Genomic DNA, 26530 nt, shown 5'->3' with positions numbered 1-26530 from the left:
AAAGGGAAAATTAGATTTTAAAAGCTCTTGAGTTTTGCTCTTGATTTTGCTCTTTACAATTTCAAACATGTTGCCATGTAGCTCACTTTCAGCCATACTCTTTTTAACCACTGTTCTTAAATATTTTATTGCTTGAAGGGCACTAATGACATTTTCCTTTTTTACCTATATATCATATAATGAACTCACTGCTGTCATCCTACCTAAGTGAGAATAATATACAGGGAGCTGTCAGTGACACCTAGGGGTGAAAAGTCATGCACTGCATGTTCTTAACAGCCAAACACAATGCAAGAATGACTGACAGCCAGTTCATGGTGATCTGCCTTGTCTGGTTATATAGATTCATTTATAAGTTTATATAAAACAATGTAAAATTCACACTGTACACAAAATTATCCAGGTACTAGTGTTGGCCAACTTCTAAATGCTTTGCAGGTCAAATTAATTGCAGCTCAGACATTTCTTATGAAGTAGGAAGGGCAAATGTTTGATTTGTGTCCTAATGGCTTTCATTTATTATACTTGGCCAGAGTACAGGTAGATCTACTGCCTATGAGTGTCAATGATTAGTCAAATTTACAAGTTATCACCGTCAGGGAAATTGAACATTAAGCTTCTGATGGATGTGATGAATTTAAAAGCTTTAGGGTTGTCTTAGATAGATTGTGTACCAATAAACTGCTAACTCAGTCTTATTATTTCAACAGGGCAGTAAGTGCCATTTAAAGTTGCTGAACTAGGTGTGCCAAAAGGGGATGCAGATGCTGCTTGACAATATATGAAGATGCCATCCACAATCATGTTGTGAATCCTGTCATCTTTATGTATACAAATTAAACTAGTTTACTTATATGCATAATGTGAGCACAGCATTAACTTAAAGAATTAAAGTATTAGTATATAATATTAACATTGTAGTTATTTGTTATTATTACATAACAATGGTGGTATTTGTTATTATTTTAACAGATAAGCTATGATTTTCCGATAGATGGCCTCAAGATTAATTAATAAGGCAGGAGCCTTGTGATCTAGTTGACTTTGTAATTTGAAAAATTGTGCAATTACTTGAATTACCACAAACCAAACACACTGGGAACAATGGGATGTCGCCTAAGGTTCTGAGGCCAAAGGAAGCTGTCTGTTTCCCTGGACTATTTTGTAATCCAGGCTTGCAGGTGATTCATTAAATTGAGTTGAAAAACAAACAAACAAACTGTACCTTTAAGAAACAGCGTCATCCACCAGTTGCCCGTCCTCGTGTGTGACGTTTCCCCACTCCCGGCATGCACACGAAGTCGAATTATTGCTAATGGCGGGTATTTGTAGGAAATTATGCCCTTTTTACGCTATTGTTTGCTAACTGTACACATTAAGATAAAACAGCGGATTTAACGCTACTGGTCTCTGAGTGTTTCGAAGTATCTTTGAGGACAAGCAAAGCGCAGGAGCAGACTTAGAGGACTTGGAGGGGGCATTGTAACTGTTATCATGTGGCTGCTGTCCGTTATTCACTGATATAAACTGATATTGAGCAGGAAGACAGCATGTGTTTGAGTTGAGATGTAGCTCCCGTAGCGATGTTAGCTCACCTCAACGTCTGTCTCAGAGCCACAACTCCTCGACTACTACACAGACAGCTAGCTAAGTTAATGGGACGGAGGAAGTTTAGCTAGTAAAGAAAGAAACTTGACGTTCATTCATTCGACTGTTAGCTTTGGTGCCATTAAATCTCATGTAGCGGAAATGATTTCCCTGAAGTCAGCAGTGTTTTTAATGCTATTATTAATTGCCGTGGTTCAAGTTAACGGTAGCTCGAAACTAAATATACCCAAAGTGTTGCTTCCGCTTGCTCGGAGTACAAAGATTAACTTCACGTTGGAAACTACTGAGGGTTGCTACAGATGGTGAGTAGAAAGCCATGCGAGTGTCATGTTGCATGGGGCATATGAGGCCACATGGCCATGTGTATACACTGTAGTCAGTTTATGGCAGTGAGTGGGTGTCTGCTAAACCCTTTAAAGGTAAAATGGATTTATAAAGTGGCTTTTCTGGTGTTCACTTTTGAATCCATCCAAGTTTACAGTAAAGCTTCATCTCCAAAGTATGTAAATGTTATTCCACCTCGGATACTTCTGTGATTAACAACATTGTTGTTATGATGAATATGTACAAGACCTGTTTTTATTCTTCTAGGTCTTCCACCAGACCAGAGGTAGCAAGCATCCAGGCTGTGGATGAAGAGAGTAACCGAGGCTGCTCCCGGAGAGCTGTTCTCCAGGCTCTCTCCACCCAGCCCTCCAGGCTGACCAGCATCATTCTGGCTGAAGATGTTGGTAAATATGTAGATGATATATTAATTAACACAAGTAGCTTATTCAAGAATTGTTTCTATGTGTCAGTTAGGTAATGCATGTGTGTATATTCAATCTGTTAGTGTCTTTAATTTACACACACAGAGGACATGTAGACATGCATTAATTGTGGAGAGATGTCAGAGCGATGGGGCTTCAGCATAGCACATTGCCCCGAGCAGTTAGAGGTTCGATAGCTTGCTCAAGGGCACCTCAGCAGTGCCCAGTATGTAGGGTACCGGTATACAGTATGATATGTGTTTGTTATACCAACTGTATGTGATATTATTGTCCTGGAAAGCAAGGTCTTGAAAATAATGGAAACACTGGAATGCGTTGTAAGCTATTTGAAATATGTCTAGAATGTAAACATGTATTCTCCTCAGAGTTTCATGGAAATTTTGTCATCCTGTTTCACAACACTGTTTTTTTATTCTTCCTGGTTTGCTGTTGTGAAATGCTGTATGTCATCTGTTGCCTGTGACAGGGTTGGCCAGTCATGGGTAAATGGCAGTTGTAAGCATTTGCTTTGTAATAAGGAAAATCAGATCATATTAGCCCTTACACAAACAACATATCTGTTCAGACCACAGTCACTGAGGTCTAACTAACTCCAGCTGTTTCTGGTTTAAAATATAGTTTGATATAATCTATCACTCATGCAACAGCCTACTTGGTAGACCACAAAAGCCATATTATTTGACTTGATAACATTGTGCCAGGGAGAAAGTCACTCTCATTTTCATACATATGATAACGTATGTGCTTTAGTCATGAGGTAGTTTTTATGCTTTGTGCCTCAACAAGAATTACTGCTTTGTTTTTTAAATTACTATTACCTTAAAACACCATGTCATTTATTTCTGTAGTTTTTTTTGCTTTGTGAAAGTGCATCATTGTGTAGTATGTACTGTGTATATGAAGTCTTGTCCCCTCTTCCATTTCCAGTTACCGGACAGGTACTACGTTGTGATGCTATTGTTGACATCATCAGTGAGATCCAGATAGTGTCGACCACCAGAGAGCTGCATCTGGAGGACTCACCACTGGGACTCAAAATTCATGCACTGGACTCTGAAGGTGACATACTGGCTTATCACTGGCTTAAAGTGATTCTTATTATAGACTACTGGTGTTGTTGATAATTCAGTATCCCCTTAACACAGTTAAGAATAAATTACATCAATACTTGTAATATAAAAACCGATCACGCTCTAAGCAGGGTTTTCTTTCCCTTCTGGCTGCTACTGTGAGGTGGCTATTTGCTCTGTTTGACTGTTTCCATTTAAGAAGACACACTTAATTTAATGAGCTGTAGCTACAGCCTGATTCTTTCTGATGATGAGTCTAGGGTCTGGTGTTTTGTTGTTGTTTGCTTTGGTTTTAAAGTGCATTTTAGATTCCTCAGATTGAGTAGATTTGCAAAAGGACAGCAAGTATCCTGTAATGAAATGCCTATTGGTTTTGTTTTATCTAATTTGACTGGAGCTTTCAGAAAATTGTGCTCAGCATCCATTATACATTCAAGTAAAGTGACATCAGCCTTATAACAAAAGTTGAAAAGGGTCTGTGCAGATATTCTCTGTTCCTCGCCAAATCTCACATACCCATGTGTTTAGATTTAAGTTTGTGACTTAAAGAGATAGGGTCTGACTTTTTTCTCTCTTTTATGTTGCAGGAAATACCTTCAGCACCCTTTCTGGTCTAGTGTTTGACTGGACCTTAGTGAAAGATGTAGATGTGAATGGATTCTCCGACTCTTACAATTCATTACGGTAGGCGCTCCTGTGTTAATACCCTAATTGTTTTTTGTGGAAAATCTGATAGCAAGCTGAAAGTAGACAAAATGATCAACCTACACTGATTTGCTAAACTAACCATAAAACCAAGGATACAGTTATCTTGTTTTGCCAAAATAGTGTTATGTTTCTGTTTTACTACCTCTGAATCTTTCTTGAGGTCAGCTGCAACGGCCCATGCTGGGTTGAGTCTCAATTTCAAATATATTTTCTAATTTGTCCCTTTTCTCCCCTCAAGGGTACTTAAATTCTCTGAGTCCACCTACACACCCCCTGGATACATATCTGAAATGGAGCGTGTTGGGAAACAGGGCGATATTATTTTGGTGTCAGGATTGAAAACAGGACATGCCAAGCTGAAGGCCAAAATTCAAGAGCCATTGTATAAGGTAACAAATAGCTTTCATAATATTTTCGGGGTGTTGAAACCAGCACAAAGTTGACATATTTCCCTTTATTGTTATAGTCATAGATGGTTTTTGGTCTGTTTTTAATAGAAAAGGGGAAATCACATAAGTAGAATAACTTCTGGTTAAATTGTGTCCTCAATTTGTGCGGTAACTCATCTCCTCCAATGCAGATATCCTACAAATAGCAAAAGACTGCACAGTAATAGTAATAGTGCCTACTTCCTGCCTTATAAATTATGTCACAGCAGTAGTGACAGTCAAGTGGCATTTATGGACACTGAAACCAGTATATTCTAGTTTGTTAAGGCGGGAAGTTGAAGCTTTGTTGTTCTGTAACCATGGTATCTGTGCTACAGGATGTGGGTGCAGCGGAGGTGAGCCTACTGATTTTAGAGAACATCATGCTGAGTCCTGCACACGATGTCTACTTGCTGGCGGGAACTTCCATCCGATACAAAGTCCTGAAGATAAGACAGGGCACGATCACAGGTCTGACTCTCTTCAGTGAAGAGTAAAGTACATTTATTTAATCACAGCCATCTCACAGCTCATGACGTTCAAGTATCAGTTTGATACCTAAAATATGAATACAAATGTGGTTTAGTCATTGATGTTCACTCACTGTGACCTGATGAGTGGAGCAGCTGTGCCCTTTTTAATGCCAGCTCTTAAACTAATTTGTGTTTGTGTTGTGTTTGTCCAGAGCTCTCTATGCCTTGTGATCAGTATGAACTGCACCTTCAGAACAGTGCAGTTGGCCCTAATGGAAATCCAGATGTTGCTGTGGCCAGTCTGGATCAAAGCACCTCCATTGTTACAGCAATTCAACTGGGACACATGAATGTGGTGTTGGATCATAAGAGTATCCTTCTGATAAGTTGTACTTGCACTCTGTAGCAGTTATTTTAATGGTATAATGTCATGTACTTTGCTTTAAGATGATAAAGAGCTAATAAAATGTAGTCTGAGGATTTGTTTTAGCTGCAGTGATGAAGTGTTTTAAAACCAAATCTTGATTTTTATCTGTCAGCAGAGAATGGTAAAATTCAAGCTGTCATTATCAATGAGTGTGCTGCTTGGCTTAATTTTCCTTAGTAGTATCTTTTTAGGTCTTCGAATGCAAGGAGTGTCTCGCCTACCCAACAGCACTCTGTATGTGGTTGAACCAGGCTACCTAGGTCTGTTTCTTGCTCTTACCAAAAATAACGAGAAGTGTTTCATAGTCTCACTACAATATGTAGCTAACCTCTGTTTTCTCTGTAATTTGTTTAGCTTTTAAAATTCGTCCAGGAGAAAGCTGGGTTCTCGAAACGGGCAGAATATATGACATCCTCATTGAAGTATTTGATAAATCCGGCAACAAAATTTACCTCTCTGATGTAAGTATGCTTACGTTTATTTTTTTAAGAATTGAATTGGGCATCTGTGTGAATGTCTATTGGCAGATAATGTGACAGTAAAGTGTCAAAGTCACTCTTGACACACCCTGTGACCAGCCTTATGTTGTTGATGAAATTGAATATTTCACATTTCATAATTAGCAAAGAACACAACCTCTGGTGTGATTATATAAGCAGGCCTTTCTTGCTTGTTTTTCTCTTTATCTTTACTTGTTTGGTTTCATTAGTGGTGATAATGGGCCTGCATTCCAATAATTTGAGATGGATTTTCCGAGTTGTTCACTGGAAACCTTAAAAAAAGACTTGGTCATCATTAATCAGATGCAGCCTGAAACACATCTGAGAGACATTAGAGGGGAGAGATTTAGTGCATGTTGAGCCTTCCTTCGCTGGCCTATGAGTTTTATTAGCCAATATTTCAAACCAGTGCTGAGAAAATGGTCACCATTAAAGTATGAACAAATCAAAGTCTTGACACTCAACATTATAAAATAACCTTAAAGTCTGTAAAAGTTTGAAACCAGGCTTCTCTCTAGATCCATACAGAGGCAGTGGTATAGACATCTATGTATGTTTTTTGATTTTGCAGAATGTCCGTATTGACACTGGTTTCCCTGCGGAGTACTTTGAGCTCCTGGAGTCTTCTCTGAATGGATCGTACCATCGTGTCAAAGCTCTCAAAGAAGGCCTAACTCTCATTGACGCTACCCTAAGTGCTGTTGTGGATGAAGTGAGTTTAATTGCATCTGTGACCCTTATGAGTCTATATTTCAGCTGGAGTATCATTATTGCATTAACCATCTGCCCCTTTCTTCCACTTCAGTAAAGAGAGCTTGATCATTTCCTGTGGCCTTCTGTTTCAGACTGGAAATGTCCATGCACTAGCCAACCCTGTCCACAACGAACAAGATGTAGAAATCTATAATCCCATAGTTCTTAGTCCCAGTATTCTCACATTTCCATGGCAGCCCAAGGTTGGAGCTTATCAGTACACAATAAAGGTAATTATTCCTTTTCAGGATACATGCAAACTTTGTGCCTGAATGGTGTTTAATCTGTCATAGGGCGGGAGCGTCAAGCATATGATACATTTTGTATAAGACAGCGTTTGCTGTAATTAATCTTTGTCATGAACATGAAATTATTTTTTTTGTCATTTTACCTCTGAGAAGTCTCATTCTGGTGCTTGTGATGACTCCTAGTGTCTGTTCTATGACAGGCAACGGGAGGGAGTGGAAATTTCAGCTGGTCTTCCTCCAATACAGCTGTCGCCACCGTGACCGTGAAGGGAGTGATGACGACAGTCAGTGACATTGGCGTCAGCGTAGTTTATGCTCATGATCTACGCAACCCTCTACACTTTGGCCAGATGAAGGTCAGTTGACCTTGCAAACTCTCACGTTGTGAAACACTCTCATTAAACATTCATATGGAAGTCATGGCACAAATTATAATTCTGATTAACGTACAGTATTTTCCGTTGCAGTATTTTTCAGTAAAGTGTTGATGTCAAAGTAGTGACCGATAATGTCATATTTTCATTCCTTATTTACACAATACACTAATAAATAATTAACATGACATTTGAAGGGTAAAGATTCAAACTGAAGTGGAAACCATAAAGAGGTCCATGGGATTCAAGGAGATTAAGACTTTATTGACTTTGGTTCTTTATTTTAAAAGTCATATAAAACAATTTTCTCAATCAGCATCTCAATATGATTTATTTGTCCTTATTTGCACCAATCAGCAACTTAAAATATTTGATTGAAAATGTGATGTCAATAGTTATCTTGTTTTTCTCTTGTTGCTTAAGAGTTGAAACAAAATTTTCAGGGGTTTTTTTCCCTTGTTTTCCCCATCAAAGAGCACTGGGGAATATATAAACACTTGTCATCAAGTAGCTACTACTTCAGAATCAGTCTTCACTCTTAATGCAGATTTTAGACAAAAGGCATATATTTCAAAGCAAAACATATTTATCCACTTTTTGGAGCTAAAACAGTTTCAATGTTAAAATTCAAGAGATCTTGAACACCTCTTCAGCTTTGGCCTCGCCCTTTCTGTTTCACTTTGCTTGTCTGTGGAGCATTTTTAAAAGATGGATAGAAGTGGGGTTTCATTCTGCGTCTTAATTTTAAATTTTATTAAAGGGTATGATTTTTTCAGTTTTATATACTTAAGGAGGCCATTCAAGAGAATTGAAAATATAATTCTAACTTGTCTTATAGCTTGAATTTGCCTTTTTTTATTATCATTCCCAGCTCTAAATCTAACGCTCTTGTTATACCTCTTTGATTCTGCTTTTGCTCAGGTGTACGTTGTTGAGCCTGTGGCCATGGACTTTGCTCCTTGCCCAGTAGAGGCAAGGGTGGGCCTGGTTCTGGATCTGCCACTCAGGATTTTAGGCCTGCTGGAGGAAGTGGAGAAAGAGCAGGTCATGTTGAGTGACTGCTCCCACTTTGACCTGCAGGTTGAAGAGGAGAACCTCGGCGTCTTCCAACTGCTAGATGGTGAGTTGGAGTTATCTGACTGGCTCATACTGTCATTCAAAGAAAAAAGAAAAAAGAAATGAAAGGAACACAATAGCGACAATGGACTTCAGTTAAGGTTACTAACCAATGGATGCTCAGTCATGGGACTCATTTACTGATCACTCTGTTTAGTTGTTCAGTATGAGATATGACTGATCACCACTCTTGTCCAGTGACTGGCTAGTGGAACCAGAGGCAGGCCTAAAGTGTGTATTGTGTGTAGGATTTATTTAGCAATGCTGGTGTAAACATGCATGCAGGGCTTATTTTTTAATTGTGTAGGGCTTGTTTTTTAATAATTTTTTAATTATGCATTATACACTTGGAGGGTAATTATTTAGCTCACTTTCTTTCATGAAAATAGTCGTGTACTTACTGATATACAGCTGTGTTCAGTCCAGTGTGACATGCAGGAGTGGGCACCCCTTGTCTTCATTGTTGTGATTGCAGTAATAACTGTAATAAAAACGTTCTTATATTAATTTCCCCAATATTTACAATCTCTTATGAATGCACTAGTGCAGGAAACTTTTTAATCAGTTCACACCTTCAGCTACAGTTTCACATTATGGGGGTAAGAATTAAAGAAATAATGAATACAAAAATATATTTTTGTTATTAGTTGGCCACCCATATGAAAAAACACTGGTAGTGGCCTGTGTTTGACAAACCGTATGGTCACAATCCTCTCTAACACTGAAGCATTTTAAATTTTTTATGCCATGTCTTTATAACATTTATCTCTTTGAAAGTTCCACTGTTAGCAAGATCTACAGTTTTTCATTTTGGAATCTTGTATTATTAATCAAAAGAGTGTGCTGGGACACATAATAAGACTTCTCTGTACTTCAGTGGGATTTGATAGGAAGATGAATGAACAATTGTGGTTATTTGTACATGATTATATTGCATTGTCTTATTATTTGTCTTCCTCCAACCGTCTTTGTCCCGATCCAGAGAGACTGGCTCCAGGCCAGGACCACTGCAGTGGGGTGAGAGCCAAGGCCCTGGCTTCTGGGTACACCATGCTTACTGTCAGCTACACCCATGGCAATGTTCACCTCAGTGCCAAGATCACCATTGCTGCCTATCTACCTCTCAGAGTGAGTCCAAAGGTTTCATGCTTATAGGACCTTGCTCATTATGAAATTTGAGGAATATAATTTTTCCCTCTTTATATTTAAATATTATAAGGCCTAATTTCTTTGTGGGTCATTTTTTGTTGTTTATTAAATATTATACTATTTTCTATTTGAATGCTATAGGGCATCTGCATGGCACACCCACATGCACATTCGTACACACAGTCTCTCCTAAAATCAAGGCAAAAATGCGATCATCAGTGTGTTAAAATATTCTCCTCCTGGGTTTCCTCTGTGAATTTTAATTATGCACTATATACACTTGCTACACTGATTTGTTTTCTACGCCTGGGCTTTAGTACTGCACCAGAATGAAATTGACTTCAACTGCTTTGGTAGCATACTTAATTTAACAGCATGACACATAATATGATGAGGTGACAAAATCTCATGAAACATTTTGTCACTCCTGAACCATCAATAGCTGTGGTTGCTTTCATAATACATTCAGGTTATCAGTACAGTAGCATTCTGTTTGATGCACCACTTTTGACTTGAGGCTATGTATTCTTTTTATCATGACATTAAGTAATATTCTTCAGAATACTGCAGACGTTTTTGTGATCTTGCTTTACTTGTTTTGCCCTGGCAGCTAAAGGTTGACCCAATTTTGCTTCTTTGCTGTAAATTACTGCTCAAAACGTCCCCAGCTTAACACTACAATGGCCAAGCTGAAGTAGAGAACTTTAATTTTTTAATTGCATTATTGTTCTCTTTTGTGTTCTACTTTCTATGTTAATTACATTCTCTTCCCCCCAGATCTGTTGACATTTGTAAAAGCATTTCTTCCTGAAACATAATAAAATAAAATTTTGGCAGGCGATTGACCCTGTATCTGTGGCCGTGGTGACTCTGGGATCATCTAAAGACATGTTGTTTGAGGGCGGGCCACGGCCTTGGGTTTTAGAGCCATCAAAGTTCTTCTGCAGCTTGAGAGCCGAGGATGAGGCCAGCGTGAGCCTTACTCTGACCAGTCCCACATCTCACAACTACAACCAGCACTGGGTCAGAGCAACCTGCAGAGCCTTGGGAGAGCAGGTGGGATCTTCATAAATCATGTTTCTATTTATACCCAACTGAAGAATTTTATGGTTAGATTTCATAACTTTTTTTCTTCTAACTTGAGTAGTAAGTACAATAGCTCAAAATTCTAGCTTTATAATCTAGCTATAGTTGTTTGTATTACCACTGTATATACATGAGACTTTAGTCACTATAATGGCTACAAATAGTTACAGTAATACAACAGTATTATTTTGTCAGCAGCTTTCAACTGTAGTTGAAATGTTAATCTTCAGGTGCTGGAGGTGACGGTCGGAAATGAGGCCAGTGTGACCAATCCTTACCCTGCTGTGGAGCTGGCAGTGGTCAAGTTCGTATGTGCCCCCCCATCTCGTCTCACCCTGGTCCCAGTGTATACCAGCCCACAACTGGACCTGACCTGCCCACTGCTGCAGCAGAACAAACAAGTGGTATGTATGTGGTTCCTTCACAAGGATCAACAAGATTTTCCTGACGGTGTTTAGCTGCGTCCATTTAATGCTGGTATTTGTTTAAAATTGATTACTTCCCTGTCTCCATGCAGAAATCACTCAAGAAATGTAATTTTGGTGCTTGTAAAATTATTTTTGTTCTGAAAGGGGACACTTGTCATCTGAGAAAGTGACAGCTACCTTACAGAAGAACAGTATTAACACATTGTACCTAAAATTATTTTTATCTCAATGATTTTAGTGATTCCCTTACGTTGGGAAAATGACTTGATTAAGAATACCTTTTTATAGGTGCCTGTGTCAAACTACCGTAACCCCATTTTGGACCTGGCTGCATTTGATCAACAAGGAAGAAAGTTCGACAACTTCAGCTCTCTGAGTGTGTTGTGGGAATCGACCAAGATGTCAGTGGCCAGTATTGAACCTACTATGCCCATGGAGCTGCTGCTGTCTCCGGATGGCAACAAACAGAAGAAACTTCATGGTAAAACCTTGTGACTTGCCTTAAACCTTTTTAGTCAGTTTGTGTTTGTTGTGTTTTTAAGAAAGAGGGGGTTGTCAGCTTAACATTTTCTTTCTACATTTGGAAAAGTAATGAGGTAAAAGCAGGAGAGAAAGCTCAGGCAGGATTTAATTCTAAGACAATGGAGGCTGACGGGGAAGTATTCATTTTATTTTATTTTTTTGCTGTCTGTTTTCATAGATTAGCAATGGCAAATATTGTGGATAGGTCTTTGTGTAATTACTCTTTTGTTTCAGGACGCCGGACAGTTCTTGTCCATCATCAGACAGGCATTGCTGCCATTACAGTGACCACTCTGGGTTACCAGGTTTCACATCTGGAAGATGCCAAAGTTCCCAGTCCAGTAAGTGAATACAATGGCTCAACCACTAACATGACCTGTCAGAAAGTTTTTCACAAATTAGAAGCAACTGAACATTATTAAAAATATCATTATAATGAATGTTTTTCTCCCAATCAGATCTGAGAAGGTTCATTTAAATAAATGTGTTGTTTGGAGTCAATGTGCAGGTTACACTCTTTTCATGGATGGATGCCTTTTCTTATAAACTTGCACCTAATTAGGCTTCTCTTTTTTTAAATTCTTCTTCTTCTTCTTCTTCTTCTTCTTCTTCTTCTTCTTCTTCTTCTTCTTCTTCTTCTTCTTCTTCTTCTTCTTCTTCTTCTTCTTCTTCTTCTTCTTCTTCTTCTTCTTCTTCTTCTTCTTCTTCTGGACAGTATGACCCCCTGACCCCTGTCTCAGCCACCCTGGAGCTCCTGTTAGTTGAAGATGTGAAGATTTCTCCTGTCACAGTGACCATATACAACCACCCAGATGTGCGAGTAAGGGACATATTTAACAGTGCTGATATCACTACCGTCTTTACTCTCAGAAGGGTGAACAGTGAAAGACTCACTGACTTTTCATGGCTTGTAAAAAGTAAAATTGCATTTGATATTTAATCATAAATTATATTATTTAGTCTTTTCACTAATCAGAAAAAAATGTCAATGTTAAAAGTTATTGCTTGACACGTGGAAACTTGTATCCCTTGGCCTCTTCCCTCAGTGGGCCTCCCTCTCCTAATCCTGTGTGATATAGGAGCAGTTTTTGGAAGGTGTGGGGGTTAAATAACAGCTAGTGACCTGTGTAAGAGGATTTTAAAGAGAGTGGTCAGAGGTCCCCTTTGATGTCACATGCAAGGCTAGCTGGCTGTCAGAAAAACGTGACCATGAACTGGGACGGTTTTCTGGATCAGCCCGCAATATGTAATCATTTTAGTCATGTAATCATTTTCAGCACTGTTTTCTGAATCAACCTGCAATATGTAATCATTTTAGTCTTATAATCATTTTCAGCACCGTTACACTCACAAGGCATTGATTGTATTCTGATTTGCAGGCAAATCTGGCTCTGCAAGAAGGTTCAGGTTATTTTTTCGTCAATACCAGTGTTAAAGGAATAGTGGACGTGGTGTTCCAAGAGGCCCAAAGAACAGTTCAGGTATGAAGGAACATCTGTATCTGCAATGGGAATAGTTTGTGATCTTTAACAACATGCTGTTTAATTTCCAAGAAATCCATACTGCTCAAACATACTACATCTAATGCAGAGATCTGAGATTCTGACAATGAAAACATCACTTTGGTTTTCCGTGTGTGCCCAGGTTTCTCCCGTCTACCCAGGGGAGGTGAAGGTGATGGTTCATGACCTTTGTCTGGCATTTCAAACACCTGCAACGGCCACAGTACACGTTTCTGACATCTTGGAGGTTTATGTGCGAGTGGTTGACAAGGTCAGTTTACAGCCCCATAATCCCTCATCTTGGAGGGTCCAGACCCCGCTTGACTAGATGATCCCTCTTATCAGTACCACACATTTCTGAAATGCCTCAGTGATGTCTGAGCACTACACATGGTTGTCTTCTTCAGCACTTTCCTTCCCATTTTCATGAAAGTTAGCCTGTCTTGAATTAGCATCATTAAATGTATTCTGCCTGTGATCCAAAATGATTATATCCCTAGTGATTTATGTCATTCATCTGTATTACAGGTGGAGATTGGCAAGTCTGTGAGAGCTTATGTCAGAGTCTTGGATTCCAATAAGAAGCCCTTCCCAGCCAGCAATTTCCGTTTCATGAATCTTAAGCTAAAGGCAGCTTCTGCAATAGTCTCTCTAAAGTAAGTAGTAAGATGTTGTTTAGGTTGAGGATGTAAGAACTTGCGAGGCTTCATGTACTTTTCTCAATGCCTTCTTTTGCAGACCATTAGTGGAGTCCACAGAAAATGATACAGCAGTTTTCCTGGTGAAAGGTGTTGCTATTGGTCAGACTACTCTGTCAGCTGTTGTTGTGGATAAAGATGGGAGAAAAATTACATCTGCACCTCAGCAAATTGAGGTATAATTTTGTGTGAATTTCTAAAATGTCTGTTCAAATTTCAAGATTCAAGAACTTTATTTGCCATTTGTGCTTGCACACATAGGAACTCTTGTGTGGTTGTTTGCTCAAAGAGTCAAGTCAAGTTAAAAAGACACACAAGAAAGACACCTAAATCTATAAAACATACTTCTCTAGAAATAAAGTGCATAAAACCCTAAATAAAAGAGAAAGTGGGAGCATTGTAATTGTAAATTGCACAAAACCCTATAAAGTGTAAATTGCACAGGTATATTGCACAGGCCCAGGAGACAATATAATATAATATGATATGTTATGAGGTAGGTCAGTTCATTTTGTTTTGGCCAAGAGTCTCACTGGCAGGGAAGAAGCGGTCAACACCAGATACAACATTCTTCAGATTTTGACCCTTGCATGTGTTGCACATAACCTTTTTTCATTTATTTTACTTTTAGGTATTTCCACCATTCAAACTCGTCCCAAGGAAAATAACTCTGTTAATTGGAGCAATGATGCAGGTATGTATAATACTGATGGTTAAGCTTTGCCTGAAAACAGCTGGTCTCAGTTTGTCTTGCCAGAAGAGTTCATCTGGTCCTCAGTTTATCTTCCAAAAGAGCCCTCTGCCAGGACCCTTCTGGAAGATGACGTTAGCTTAATTGCTCTTGGTTTAAACATCCAGCTCGCCTTTCATTTGCCTCAGCTCATGCTTTAATTAGAAAGCATTTACCATCCATCCAAGAGGCCTCTTAATTGCTGAACATCGAACTCTGTAATACACATGCTCTGCACATTATTTGTGTTGGATTTCCATTTTTATAATCTAAAGTAGTTAAATACACAAAGGATAATGGCTTTCAGTAAATTATTATCAAACCTTGCATTGATGAAAGCTATTGACTAAACTGTCATTGTTGTCAAGATCACTCATGTAAGACTACCATTTTTTTTCTCCCCTTTTCTGTTTTTCTCTTTCAAACGATCCCTCCCCTTTTCATTTCTGCTGTCATCTATAGATCACATCTGAGGGTGGCCCTCAGCCTCAGTCCAATATTCTTTTCTCCATTTCCAACGAGGAAATAGCTTCTGTTAATGGCATGGGTCACGTCAGGGGTGTTACCATTGGCAATGTCACTGTGACTGGATTGGTCCAAGCTGTTGATGCCAAAACTGGGAAGCTAGTCGTTGTCTCTCAGGTAAATATATTTAGATGATGTGAACTAGACTAACTTAGATTTTACAGATGAAAGTCTTACCCTCTGGTGTCCTCAGGATCAAGTAGAAGTTGAGGTTGTGCAATTGACGGCCATTCGAATCAGAGCACCTATCACAAGAATGAAGACAGGAGCGCAAGTATGATTTTATTTCTATTTTACTGTATTCACTACTCTCTGTGGGAGATATTGTACTTACCATGTTCATTCATCTCCTTTCCTTTTCTAGATGCCTGTATATGTAATGGGTCTGACCAATAGTCAAACACCGTTCTCCTTTGGCAATGCTCTACCTTACCTCACCTTCCACTGGTCCACCACCAAGAGAGATATTCTGGATGTCCAGCCAAGACACACTGAGGTACACTTCACTCAGGATTTCACTCTTGGATTTGACATCACATGCAGTTTCTGCTACTGAACCATTCCTATTTTTGGCTCCTGTTGTCCCTTCAATCCTTTTATCAGATTGACTTAAGATGTGTTGTCGCTGCATTACAGCATGATTAAAAAAGCAGCATCTGCCTTGTCTCTGCTTTCTTGTCAGCCTCTGCCTTGTCCCTGCTTTCTCATCACTGTTGCCTTTTTTATTTGATTTGCTGCTGCTATTTTTGCCATTCTCATAATGGTTCCTGTCTCCTTCAGGCTAATGTGGAGCTCCAGTCAGGGCACAGCTTCGGCATGAGGGTGACTGGAAGAACTAGAGGGCGGACAGGGCTGAAGGTGGTGCTCAGAGTTACTGACCCTGAAGCTGGGCAGCTAGTGGGGAATCTGCGGGAGCTGACAGATGAGATCCAGATCCAGGTACAGTAATATGGCTACAACTCTCTTTGTTTAGATACACCTGAAAATCAATGCTGTAAACACACACTCAGTATTATAAATACTATATATGCAGATATTTCATAAAGACCCCATTTATGGACTATTTTGCTTATCATGGCCATGTCCCCCTGCTGCTTCTTCATAATAGAGAAAGCTGGCATTTAAGGCAGCACAGTGCTGAAGTTGCTGAGCATCGGAATATGTGGCGTTGTTAAGTTTGTGAAGTGATAAGACTGCAGATTAGTTGGAGCTGAATGCATCCAGCTTCAAACTGCATTAAACTATGACATGTCACTGGTTCCGAAACATCAAAGAATGATTAAAGCCCTCTAATAATTGGAGTTTCAACACTTTGCTTTGATCAAGGTCTATGACAAGCTGCACATGCTTAATCCTGAAGTGGAGGCTGAGGAGTTACTGATGGCTCCGAACTCAGCCCTCAAACTCCAAACTAACAGGTGAGTTACAAGCGACTTCGCGGTGGTTTTTGTCTGTTCAAAAATCAAAGAGAGACCAACTTTGATTGTGCAATGCAAAATGACAAACATGTACAGAACTACAAGATAAACTTGATGCAATTATGTTTCTCTATGTTTCTCTATGTCTAATAGGGATGGTGTGGGCGCACTCTCTTACCGGATGCTAGATTGCCCTGACCAGGTTGTTATCGCTCAAGTGGATGATAAGGGCTTTCTCTTCTCTGGTTCTCTAACTGGCACCTCCTCTCTGTTGATCACCTCGCAAGAGACCTTTGGTGTCAATCAAACTCTCATCATTGCTGTGAAGGTCAGTTTGAGAGCCACTGCATGGAAAGTGTTTCACATTATTGCTTTCAAAAGCAGTATTTTCTGAATACTACCAGCACAATGACCTCTTGTAGTTATTATAGAAGCTGTGTATGTCTGCCAAAACTTTTAAATGTTGCAAATTCCAAATTACCCAATTTAATTAAAATATGTTTAAAAACTAAATTATGTTGTTTGTGATTAGAAAACATCAGAATATTTACTCTTGAGCTAAAAAGATGTTTGTTAGCTCAAGAAGCATTCACATCTAGGAAATGTTATGTTTTTCAGTTTAGTTTTGAATAGACAGAGCATGGTAAAGTAAATGTTTAACGTTAAACCGCACTTCCTATATATTAGGCCCTAGAAAGAATACATAAGGGATAAAGTGACATTATAGATTTTTTTCTATATAGCGTCTTTGTAAAAAAATATATAGTCAGTATATTAAATAGTAACCATGCATTATCTATCTTTCTTACATCCACTACAGGCTATATCGGGAGTAGTGCGGACGTAAACGTAGTAAAAGTTATGCGTTAAAACGTATTAGTGTGGATGTAGCCTAAGTCTCAGTTTATTTGGCCATTAGTGCTGACTCTGGAAATAACAGTTGACATTGTCTCTGCACATACTTAATGCGACACTGGTTCTTTCTTCCATTCCTCAGGTGGTGCCTGTATCCTATCTGCGCTTCAGTACCAGTCCAGTGCTCTACACACACACCAGAGAGAGCCTGAAAGCCTTCCCCCTGGGCACAGTGCTCACCTTCACTGTCCACTTTCATGCTAGCACTGGAGAGGCCCTACACAGCTCCAACTCCCACCTTACGTTTTCCACAAACAGGTCTGTCACCAGACAATCTATTGGTTATTTAATACATTATGTATTTACTGACATACAGTAATTCATACTTTCATAAACAGTGTGACTCAATGAGAGAAACATGACTTATAGACAGGCAGAGGAGGGAGGATGGTATGTTTTGCAGTTTGCTTAGAGCCCCAAGGTTGAAAAGCTATTATCCTGCTGTTCTGGGCTATATATAGAGAGAGAGAATACCAAGGCCTCTCTTGAGTGGTCCATTCGTGCAACCTCACCCAGCCTTGCGTGACCGAATGTCCCCCCGTATTTCAAATTCTGCCAGACAAGTCATGTCAACCCACAAACTACTCTCCCTCAACCAGCTGGACAGAAAATTCATTCATTTGGAATGTTTACACATCATTGTTCGCATTGTTGTTAGGATGCAAAAATCACTTTTTTTTTTTTTAAATGTATTTGACATTGTGATATTGATCAACACAGACATATCCATAACGCTAACAGTATTTTTCTATACTCAGCCAGTGCTGCGATACACCATACCATTCTTCTTTGTTCACACTGTTTGCATTAATATCTGTACAGTACAACCAGAGTCATTGAGGTCATGGCCGGTTTTAGTGGCAGGCTGCATGTGGAGTTCACAACATTAATTTAAAGGGCTGTTCTTTCAACTTGATTTCAGATGTAGTTGTTTCCACCTGAGTGAGTGAGCTAAATTAATGGGAGTGATGGGCTAGAGGAGCACTGCTGCTCTCCCAATGAGGGACTCCCTCATCTGTCTGCACAATAAATTGATTCTATTACCTTGTTCTCCAGGTGCTGACAGACAATTTTAGGGGAAGAGTATCAAAATCAAACTGGTAAAGGACTGATAGTCTTGGGACTAAGGGGGCTGGCCTGTGATTAGATCATACTGAGTCTCCAAGGAGCCAATTGGATTTTACTGGTTTCTCAGGTGGGAATAGTTTGGCCCTATTTCAGAACATTTTCCGTAGAGATGGAGGCAAATAGCAAGACATTTTTTCAGGGGAAAAAATTAAATAAAATAGGACAAAGCTTGTTTTGTTAAGCATGTCTTATAGTTTTGTCCCAAATGTAAGTTCTCTAGCAAGAAAACAGTGCCATTTATGTTTGTGAATTAGTTTATGGGTACGACAGATAAGGTCTGGGAGAATGAATGAGAGTCGTGGATGAAAGGATTACATGGGTTGTGTATAAGAGGATGAACGGATGGTCAAACAGGGATCAATGACAAGACCATGGGGTGTCACAACAAGGTAGTGAGAGAGAGAGAGAAACTTGATTAGATGTAGTTTTTGTTCCTGAGTTAGGAACTGTATAAAAAGACATTCTCAAGTTAATCTGAAGCTAATGTGAGTCTGCTAACCTTTATAAACAAATGTTGATGTGGGGCACACTTTTTTTTTTTTTTTTTTTGTTGATGTTTATGTTCTTGTTCCTAAAACATACATTTTATGTTTAAAATTTAATGCTTTTTTCATTGGCATGTTCTTTCTGTTTCATGTTTTTTTTTTTAAGATTGACAATTACTCTGTATCAAATTAAAGTAAGTGATAGAAAAAGATGGAAAATAAGTTCTGTTAGGTAGCATCACTTACCACCTGATTTTGATTAGTTGATTAGTTATGAATAGTAATTCATCTATAATTCAAGCTGTACCTCTGCTCTGTCCTGCAGGGATGACTTGGTGCAGGTGGGAATTGGGCCTGATAACAACACTCTGACAGTGAGGACGATCAATGTAGGCCTCACTCTTCTTGCAGTGTGGGACAGTGGAAACGTGGGTGTGGCAGACTACGTTCCATTACCTGTTGAGCATGCCATCCACCCACCTGAGGCCCACAGACTGGTGGTGGGGGATGTGGTCTGTTTCACCCCCCATTTAACCAATTCAGATGGTGAGAGCTCTACATGTTCTTTTTAAAGGTCCAGTGTGTAACATTTAGGAGGATCTGTTGTCAGAAATGTAAGTAAAGAAGGGTCACCTTCCATGGGAGTATGCCATGTTCAACCGCCATGTATCGACAGTAGCACACTTCACAGCCCATTCTCTTTCCCAGGTCTTCAAATACACATCAGTGTTCAGTTTGATGATATCTGCATCTTCACCACTAGATGCCACTTAATCCTACACACTGGACCTCTAAGCTACACACATATTGTATTGTGTATAATAACAAGAAACATTTGGAAATAAAATGTTGGGTTCAGATTTGGCACTCTAATAACTGCATTTTATTTAATGTAATTTTCGGATAAAGTACCTATTTATCTTAAGTCCTTTTGAATGATAGTAATTCTCTTGGCTGAGGAGATGCTTATATTTTTAAGTAAATATGTTTTCTAAAAGCTGGACTATCTTCTCTTCTCTGCAGGTGGTCATGGTATTTGGAGCTCCTCGGCTAATGGTGTTCTTCAGATGGACCCTAAAAGTGGGGCAGCCGTCGCCAGAGACTCTGGGACCGTCACTGTGTATTACGACATACCTGGTATATTGAAAACATACATAGAGGTACGTTATCAGTAGGTAGTCACTGCTATCTTAGCTGCAATGCTTCACTGCAGGCTGCGTGTACCCTGGTATATATTGTTTCCCGTTTGAGTCATGGCTGTGATCAATGAGCTACAAGAAACACGTTCTACGTTGTAATTATGCAAACAGCACGCCTCTCTGGTCTCTTTATTTCTACTCTCAACGTCTCTATTCTCCAGAGATTTTTATCTTCTCTGTCAGTGTATCATACTGTATCAATCCTGCAGCAATATATCATCCCGCGAAATGGGGTACAACAGGTGTGTAGTATATCCATCATCACCTGTATGTGCATGACATTACCGCTGTTGAGATTCTCATACATGATGGAGTGTGGAAAGGATTAATTGGCTCTGCCTCAGAGTGTCACCATGCTCCATCCTTCCTGCTCGTGAGGTGAATGTAACCTGCAAATATATATAAACATTTCCTATTAGCAGAACAAGAATTGATGAGATTTGGTGTGAGGTCTTTTATCTTGAACAGAAAAGTGCTCAAAGGCATTCAAACAAAACAAACTGAATGGCGCTATTTCTTTTAACAGTGTGAGAGGAGACATTGATAGGTAGCAGTAATGTTATAATAAACTTTGGGCTGTTTTAATTAGTTTTGTTTCACTGACAGTCTGGTGTGATAGATGCAAACAATTAGCTGTGGATGTAAATTATAATCTGATTATTCCAAGCACACACCTGAATCTTCTTAGGATTTATTGGCTGTTTTCTTTCTCTGGGTGTCACTGTAGGTGGTAGTAGAATCAGCTACAAAGACGGCAGCTATGGCACAGGCTACACCTGTCAGGAACGGCAAGGCATCAAAGGTCCTACTCACCACCAGAGAGAGGGGGACGAACCTAATTGGTACTGAACTGACTTGCTTTTTTTAGTAAGCTTTAGTTAAAGGAATAGTTCAGCATTTCGGGGAATACACTTAATTCACTTTCTTGCTGAAAGTTAAATGAGAAGATAGATAGCCCTCTTACATCTAGACGTATCAGTCTTCTCATCTAACTCTCTCACTATAAAGTGAATGAGTGGATTTCCCAAAATGTCAAACAGTCCCTGTTCCTATTTTTAACTGGCCTACTGAAAAACTAAAGACTTAAATAAATCAGTGTCATTCATATTAATATATTCTTTTGTGTAATGAAGCACAAAGGTGTTGTATCTTATGCCAGTGTGCTCTACCCTGCAGGAACCTGTTCCTCTGCCCAGACGGAAGCTATTTCACAGCTGCAGCCAGAAACCTCTGTCAGCTGCCATCTCAGCTTTACCAGTGATGCTGTTGACTTCTCTGCTAATGATGTCTTCAAAACACACACCGACTTTGACTCCAGCATTGGTAAGGCTGATAGAAACTCAGACCAGCATTTTGACAGTATTGAATCATTTCATTGTATTCAGATACAGTGCATCAAGCCTTATCCAATCATGTATTTTAAATGTTGGTATTGCAGCTACCTTCCTTTTACATTTAAATTATGGATTGTATCTTTTTTTAGTTATTGGTTGAAGACTACATCTTATAATCTCCTAACTTTCCATATCAGCATTGATTGTTTCAACATTCACATAATTTTCTACCTTTTTATAGGCGTTCCAAATTTCCAAAATAAAATTTCTCTTTAACCTAACTCAGGCACACTGTTTATGCGTATGCTCTGCATGACTGGCGGGAAAATACTGTTTACAAGAGCATAATCAATACCTGCATTGCTCTTGGAATGAATTTAGCAGGGACTATAAAAGGTGTCCAGGTGATGTATTGAACTGCAGAGAGCCCCTGTTGCTTGAAAGCACTGGTCTAATTGTGTTTGGGGTTTGGGACTTCCCTGTAGTTGTTGGCTTATCTCTGAGGGGATCCACTGTGTGTGTACAAGGCTGTAACCACTCAGCTGAATCCCACTGAGGGTCCTAATGGGAACATGTGATCATGATATGACCCTGCGCGACAACTTCCGAGATTAGAACTGAGTGGGAACATATATTGCTTTTAAGTACGTAGCATGCACCTTTTTTGAGACCACATTGACACTAGGGATCACACACTGTGACATCCATAGTAATTCTTTGTCCCAAATGCACACAATAATTTCTCTTGACTCATCACTTTTCCCTCTGTGAACTCTTGCCCCAGGCCTCTACACATGTTCCATGGCCTTGCAGCCAATGACTGACCAACAGACTCGTGTGCTCAGCATGTCCATGACCAACCTGCTGGTGAAGGCAGTCCTGAAAGGCAGTGCCTTTGCAGGGGAACAAGTCAGCGCCGTGCTGCCCATAGAGCCAGGTCTCTACTCTGACCAGACTGAGCTGCTGCTGTCAAACCTGCACCCATCAGCTGAGCTTACCATCTACGGCCCGACTGCAGCCCTGTCCAACATGGAGGTCAGACAGAACATTATTTCTAGCAGAACCTCTAAGAAAATATGCAAAATTATAAAAGTATATATGTATATAACACATTTCCACATATTTAGGTGGTGTCTACTTCTTCCAACATTGCTGTTCATGAGAACGAGGTACACGATGGATTCCCCGGTTTCTCAAAGTACACTGTCAGCGCTGTGGACCCTCAGGCAGCGGTCTCTGCTTCTATTTCCATAAGTAGCACTTCCTGCAGCCAGACTCTCACCATCCCTGTCACTTTGATTCACGTGGCTGATCCCAGTGCTGCTATGCAAGGTCAGTTTTCCTTTCAGGTCAAATGACAAGTCACCGTGCCTCAAGCCCACAAGGTCATGTTGCTTAAAGTGATTTTGTGTGAGGCCACAGGAAAGGTAGTAGGGGTGTTTATTTAAAAAATAAAAATGTAACAAACACGCAATTCATTCTAATTAATTTTAAATGCAATACATCCTAAAATAATATATATAATATATCACATCTGGTGCCTCCACTGCCCCACTGAAAGTGACAGTCTTTTCAGTAGGTATTTGTATGTGTTTAAGTTTCTTTTAGAACTTAAGTAAAACTGGATGCATTGTTCAATAATATTTCTGTCATCTGTAGGACGTGCGCACTCAGACGAGGCAGATTTTCAGAAACCATCAAATTTCACTATAACTGTTATAAAGCCTCATTATCCCTCAGTGCCATTGCTAATATTTGTTAGTGTTCTCCACACTTTGAAGAGCCCATTATCTCATCGACCGCTCTCTCTCTCAGCAGCTGCTGCTCCAGTTGTTACCATGCAGGAGGGCCACTCCCTGCACAGCTTCATAAACTGCTACCAGATGATGTTCTTCACCCTGTTCGCTCTGCTGGCGGGTACAGCTATCATCATCATCGGTGGGTCACCTCAATTCTGTGCAGAAATGCTTGTAAACTGAGATAGTTGGAGGAACTGTGATACTAATAAAGAGTTTAAATACATGAGAGGGATAATGAGGAATGTTTGGTTTCACATTGATTGTTTTCAGCTTCATCTTGTCATTCTTTATTTAATGGAATTAGTTTTATGTGACTTGAGTGTACAAGGCTATTGGGGATTTGCTTTTTTAATTTATGTTTTCAATGTTTTTTTATTCTAAGGCAGCTAAAACAAATGCTGTAGTTTCTTTTACATATAATTAAAAAATGAACGCCTCCAACGGTGCAAGGCACAGCAAGCCAGCTTGTCTTTTGTAACAAAAGAAATGTAACATTCTTTGAAAAGTGAAGGACTGTCATAACTTGACAATCTCTGTTTGTGTTTATCAGCTGCGGTCACAATTTGAAGCACTTCAGGTTGTGAAGAAATTGTGTGATTCCCAAGAGGTTTTTTTTTTTTTAAATACAGAGCTTTTAAAACACTGTGATAATGTTTTAAATATGTTTTTTATCCCCTGCAGTCCTCCACACTGTGTTCTCTCCAAAGCAACAAGCTTATCATCCTGCTTTCATGCCAAGGACACCATCACCCACTTCAGGTACGACACTCTCACCGTGACACTTCTCCAATACGACTATCAAGTAAATAAAGACTAAAGCATACATTCAAAGGGATTTAACACGCTAATACTAAATGCCAGCCTTTGAGCTCCGTCTTGCTTTTGTTTTAAATGGGTAAAGAGAAGGTTTTTTTCAACCTCTAAATCTACAATGCCACTAGGCTGTACAGCTCCACTGAGAATTCATTAGAAAAGATAGAATAGGTTGTGAAAGCATCCAGGACAATTTTCTGGTGTCAGAATAGATTTTTTTTGTTAAGAAGTACCACCTAACCCATAGTAAATTAAAGCTCATTTGGATGTTAAATCATTGTATCACCCAAGTTTCCAATTTATTGCTAATGAAGTTGCTGCAGGAGGTGTTTGACGTCACAATTTACAGCCTGTGTTCTGGCTGCTACAGTGAGATTTATACACATTACCAGCACAAATTAAGGCTGTTCTTTTGTGACTTTAAAGCCAAAGTGATGTTTCCTTTTTAAATTCTGCCATATTTGTCCAACTTTAACTGATAGCAACTGGTTTCTTCCATTTATTTCTTGTATATAATATTTTCTCTCCACAAAGTGACTGGTCTGTTCTGCTACAGATGCTTTATTTCCTTAGTGCTTTATTTGGCTCTTTTTCAGGTTTAGACTCTGTAGACGGGAATTCCTTCAACCGCAGAATACCGAGGATGGACCCAAATAGCAGCCCCAGGTCGCGTCTCTATTCTCCGGACTACAGGACCTGATGAAGCTCTCTGTCTGATCTCTATTCTTCAAAAGAAGAACACCACAGGCCATTAATGCATATTGAACGTGCCTCTGTCCCTCAGTGTGAATTATATGGGATGTGACTGCAAAATCTCAGTTTCATTCAGTTGTCTTTACATGTTGGTACAGATGCTTAAAAGAAACTTTTCAGAATAGCAGATCAGTTAAGTACTGCAAGCTGAAAACAGGGCTATTTTCTTTTGTGTGTATGTTTTTGTGTGTGGAAACCGTTAATATATATATGTGTGTGTGTGTGTGTTCTTTTGTGGTTTTCCATGGAAATCGTTTTTATACAAAACCACTGCGGTATTAACTGACATCTTTTGAGGCTCAGATCACTAGTTTGTGCTTAAATACAGTAAGGATTCTTTTTGCGTTTGTTTGCCCTTTACTTGTGTGCTACTTATCCTATTTGACATTGAATAACTCAGGATGACTGTAGTTCTTGTGTGAAAGAAAACAAACATTAACTTGAAGAGACTTTTATGAGTGGAAAATATCCCTTGTTTTGTTGTAGCTTATACATATTGTGAAAATGCTGTCCACTGAAAACCGTCCATATATCAACAACCCGTCCAATGTGCATAATCCTAACCAGGAAATGGTTGGTTTTATTTTGTTTTGGGCATTTTTTGGAAGTTTAACTTCCCTGTTATGTGACATTATTGAGTTTTTGAGCCACAATACATGCAGCTCCTGTCTAATTCATGAATGTGAAACAGTTAAGGAATGTGAACCATCATTCAGTTTTTATCCTGGTGTTGCTTCAATGCAAAAGCAATCAAATGTGACCAGTTCTCATTTCTGAAAATGTAATGTTTCTGTTTGTTTTTTTTCCCGACCACATTCGTAGGGAGAGATTACTGTAGCACTGTTGAATTGCCGGGGCATAAGAGTGTGACTTTGTTTTAAATGAGATATTTTTGTATTTGAAAAAAAAGATGTTGACAGGCAATCATATTTATGTTAGCTAGTGAAATTCAGTTTTTGTCAGAGATGTTTGTGTGATGGTTTCAGTGCTGTTTTTGTGTTTAAGATTCATAGTCACGCCTTACAATCATATCTGAACGGCTTTCAGCACATAATACAGACACAAGTTTGCTTGCTTGTGTTAAAATGCTCTTGCCTTTGCTAATTAAAGTTTTTACTTTTCATGTTCAGCATTGGTCTTTTAATTACTCATCAAAGACATCTATAAATATATGTTGCACTGAAAGGTTTACATTTAAATAAACTGACAACATAACATTTAACAGACAAATAACAAGTCTTACACATGCTGCGACTCTTGACAGATAAGTCATACAGAAAATAAAATTTTCTTCTATGAATAATGGGAAATGCAGATCTGTCTGAACTAACAACTTCCTTTTTGCTCCATTTGTAACATTGCTGTCACACCTACCCAGTCAACCTACAAATTTGTCTACACTAACCTATGAATTAATTTTCTGCATCAGTGCTGTTTCATTCATCTGCTCTTTTATACATTTAGTTTTCCTCCTTGTTGCATTTTGTTGACATCTAATTTACTTAATCCTGTTTTATGTTAATGTTTTGTCCACACTGGTCAGATGTTTTCACGGTTTTAATTATTTTGTT

At 39.2% G+C, this 26530-nt stretch overlaps 1 protein-coding gene across 2 annotated transcripts; it reads left to right on the top strand.

Annotated features, from left to right (window-relative positions):
* Window positions 1-1276: 1276 nt before the first annotated feature.
* On the top strand, window positions 1277-26088 carry nup210 (nucleoporin 210). 2 transcript variants are annotated; one of them, XM_051425952.1, is made up of 40 exons: window positions 1277-1910; window positions 2200-2339; window positions 3306-3437; window positions 4036-4132; window positions 4395-4545; window positions 4923-5055; window positions 5270-5428; window positions 5676-5744; window positions 5839-5945; window positions 6556-6696; window positions 6830-6967; window positions 7186-7341; window positions 8281-8479; window positions 9458-9603; window positions 10462-10680; window positions 10941-11114; window positions 11427-11619; window positions 11895-12001; window positions 12376-12480; window positions 13040-13141; window positions 13305-13433; window positions 13691-13818; window positions 13901-14036; window positions 14492-14554; window positions 15053-15232; window positions 15309-15389; window positions 15480-15611; window positions 15896-16054; window positions 16442-16533; window positions 16687-16861; window positions 17531-17706; window positions 19387-19607; window positions 20085-20221; window positions 20988-21102; window positions 21437-21583; window positions 22379-22629; window positions 22722-22926; window positions 23410-23532; window positions 24075-24152; window positions 24803-26088. In XM_051425952.1, exons 1-40 carry the CDS (start codon window positions 1750-1752, stop codon window positions 24904-24906), a joined length of 5661 nt encoding a protein of 1886 aa, XP_051281912.1. In that variant the 5' UTR covers window positions 1277-1749; the 3' UTR covers window positions 24907-26088. The 2 variants fall into 2 exon arrangements, with proteins under 2 accessions (XP_051281912.1, XP_051281913.1); XM_051425953.1 differs by having other exon boundaries at window positions 1278-1910; window positions 23413-23532.
* Window positions 26089-26530: the final 442 nt, after the last annotated feature.

The sequence above is a fragment of the Dicentrarchus labrax genome, unplaced genomic scaffold (genome assembly GCF_905237075.1).
Source record: "Dicentrarchus labrax unplaced genomic scaffold, dlabrax2021, whole genome shotgun sequence".
Taxonomy (NCBI): Eukaryota; Metazoa; Chordata; class Actinopteri; family Moronidae; genus Dicentrarchus; species Dicentrarchus labrax.
The sequence above is the reverse complement of the archived record's forward strand: the minus strand, read 5'-3'. Positions and strand labels throughout refer to the sequence as shown.

Coding starts and splice junctions, on each gene's coding strand:
- nup210 (XM_051425952.1), top strand. CDS start 1,750: ATGATTTCCCTGAAGTCAGCAGTGTTTTTAATGCTATTATTAATTGCC. Junction 5,429..5,675: donor TGTGGTGTTGGATCATAAGA/GTATCCTTCTGA, acceptor GTATCTTTTTAG/GTCTTCGAATGCAAGGAGTG. Junction 16,862..17,530: donor CTCTCATCATTGCTGTGAAG/GTCAGTTTGAGA, acceptor TCCATTCCTCAG/GTGGTGCCTGTATCCTATCT.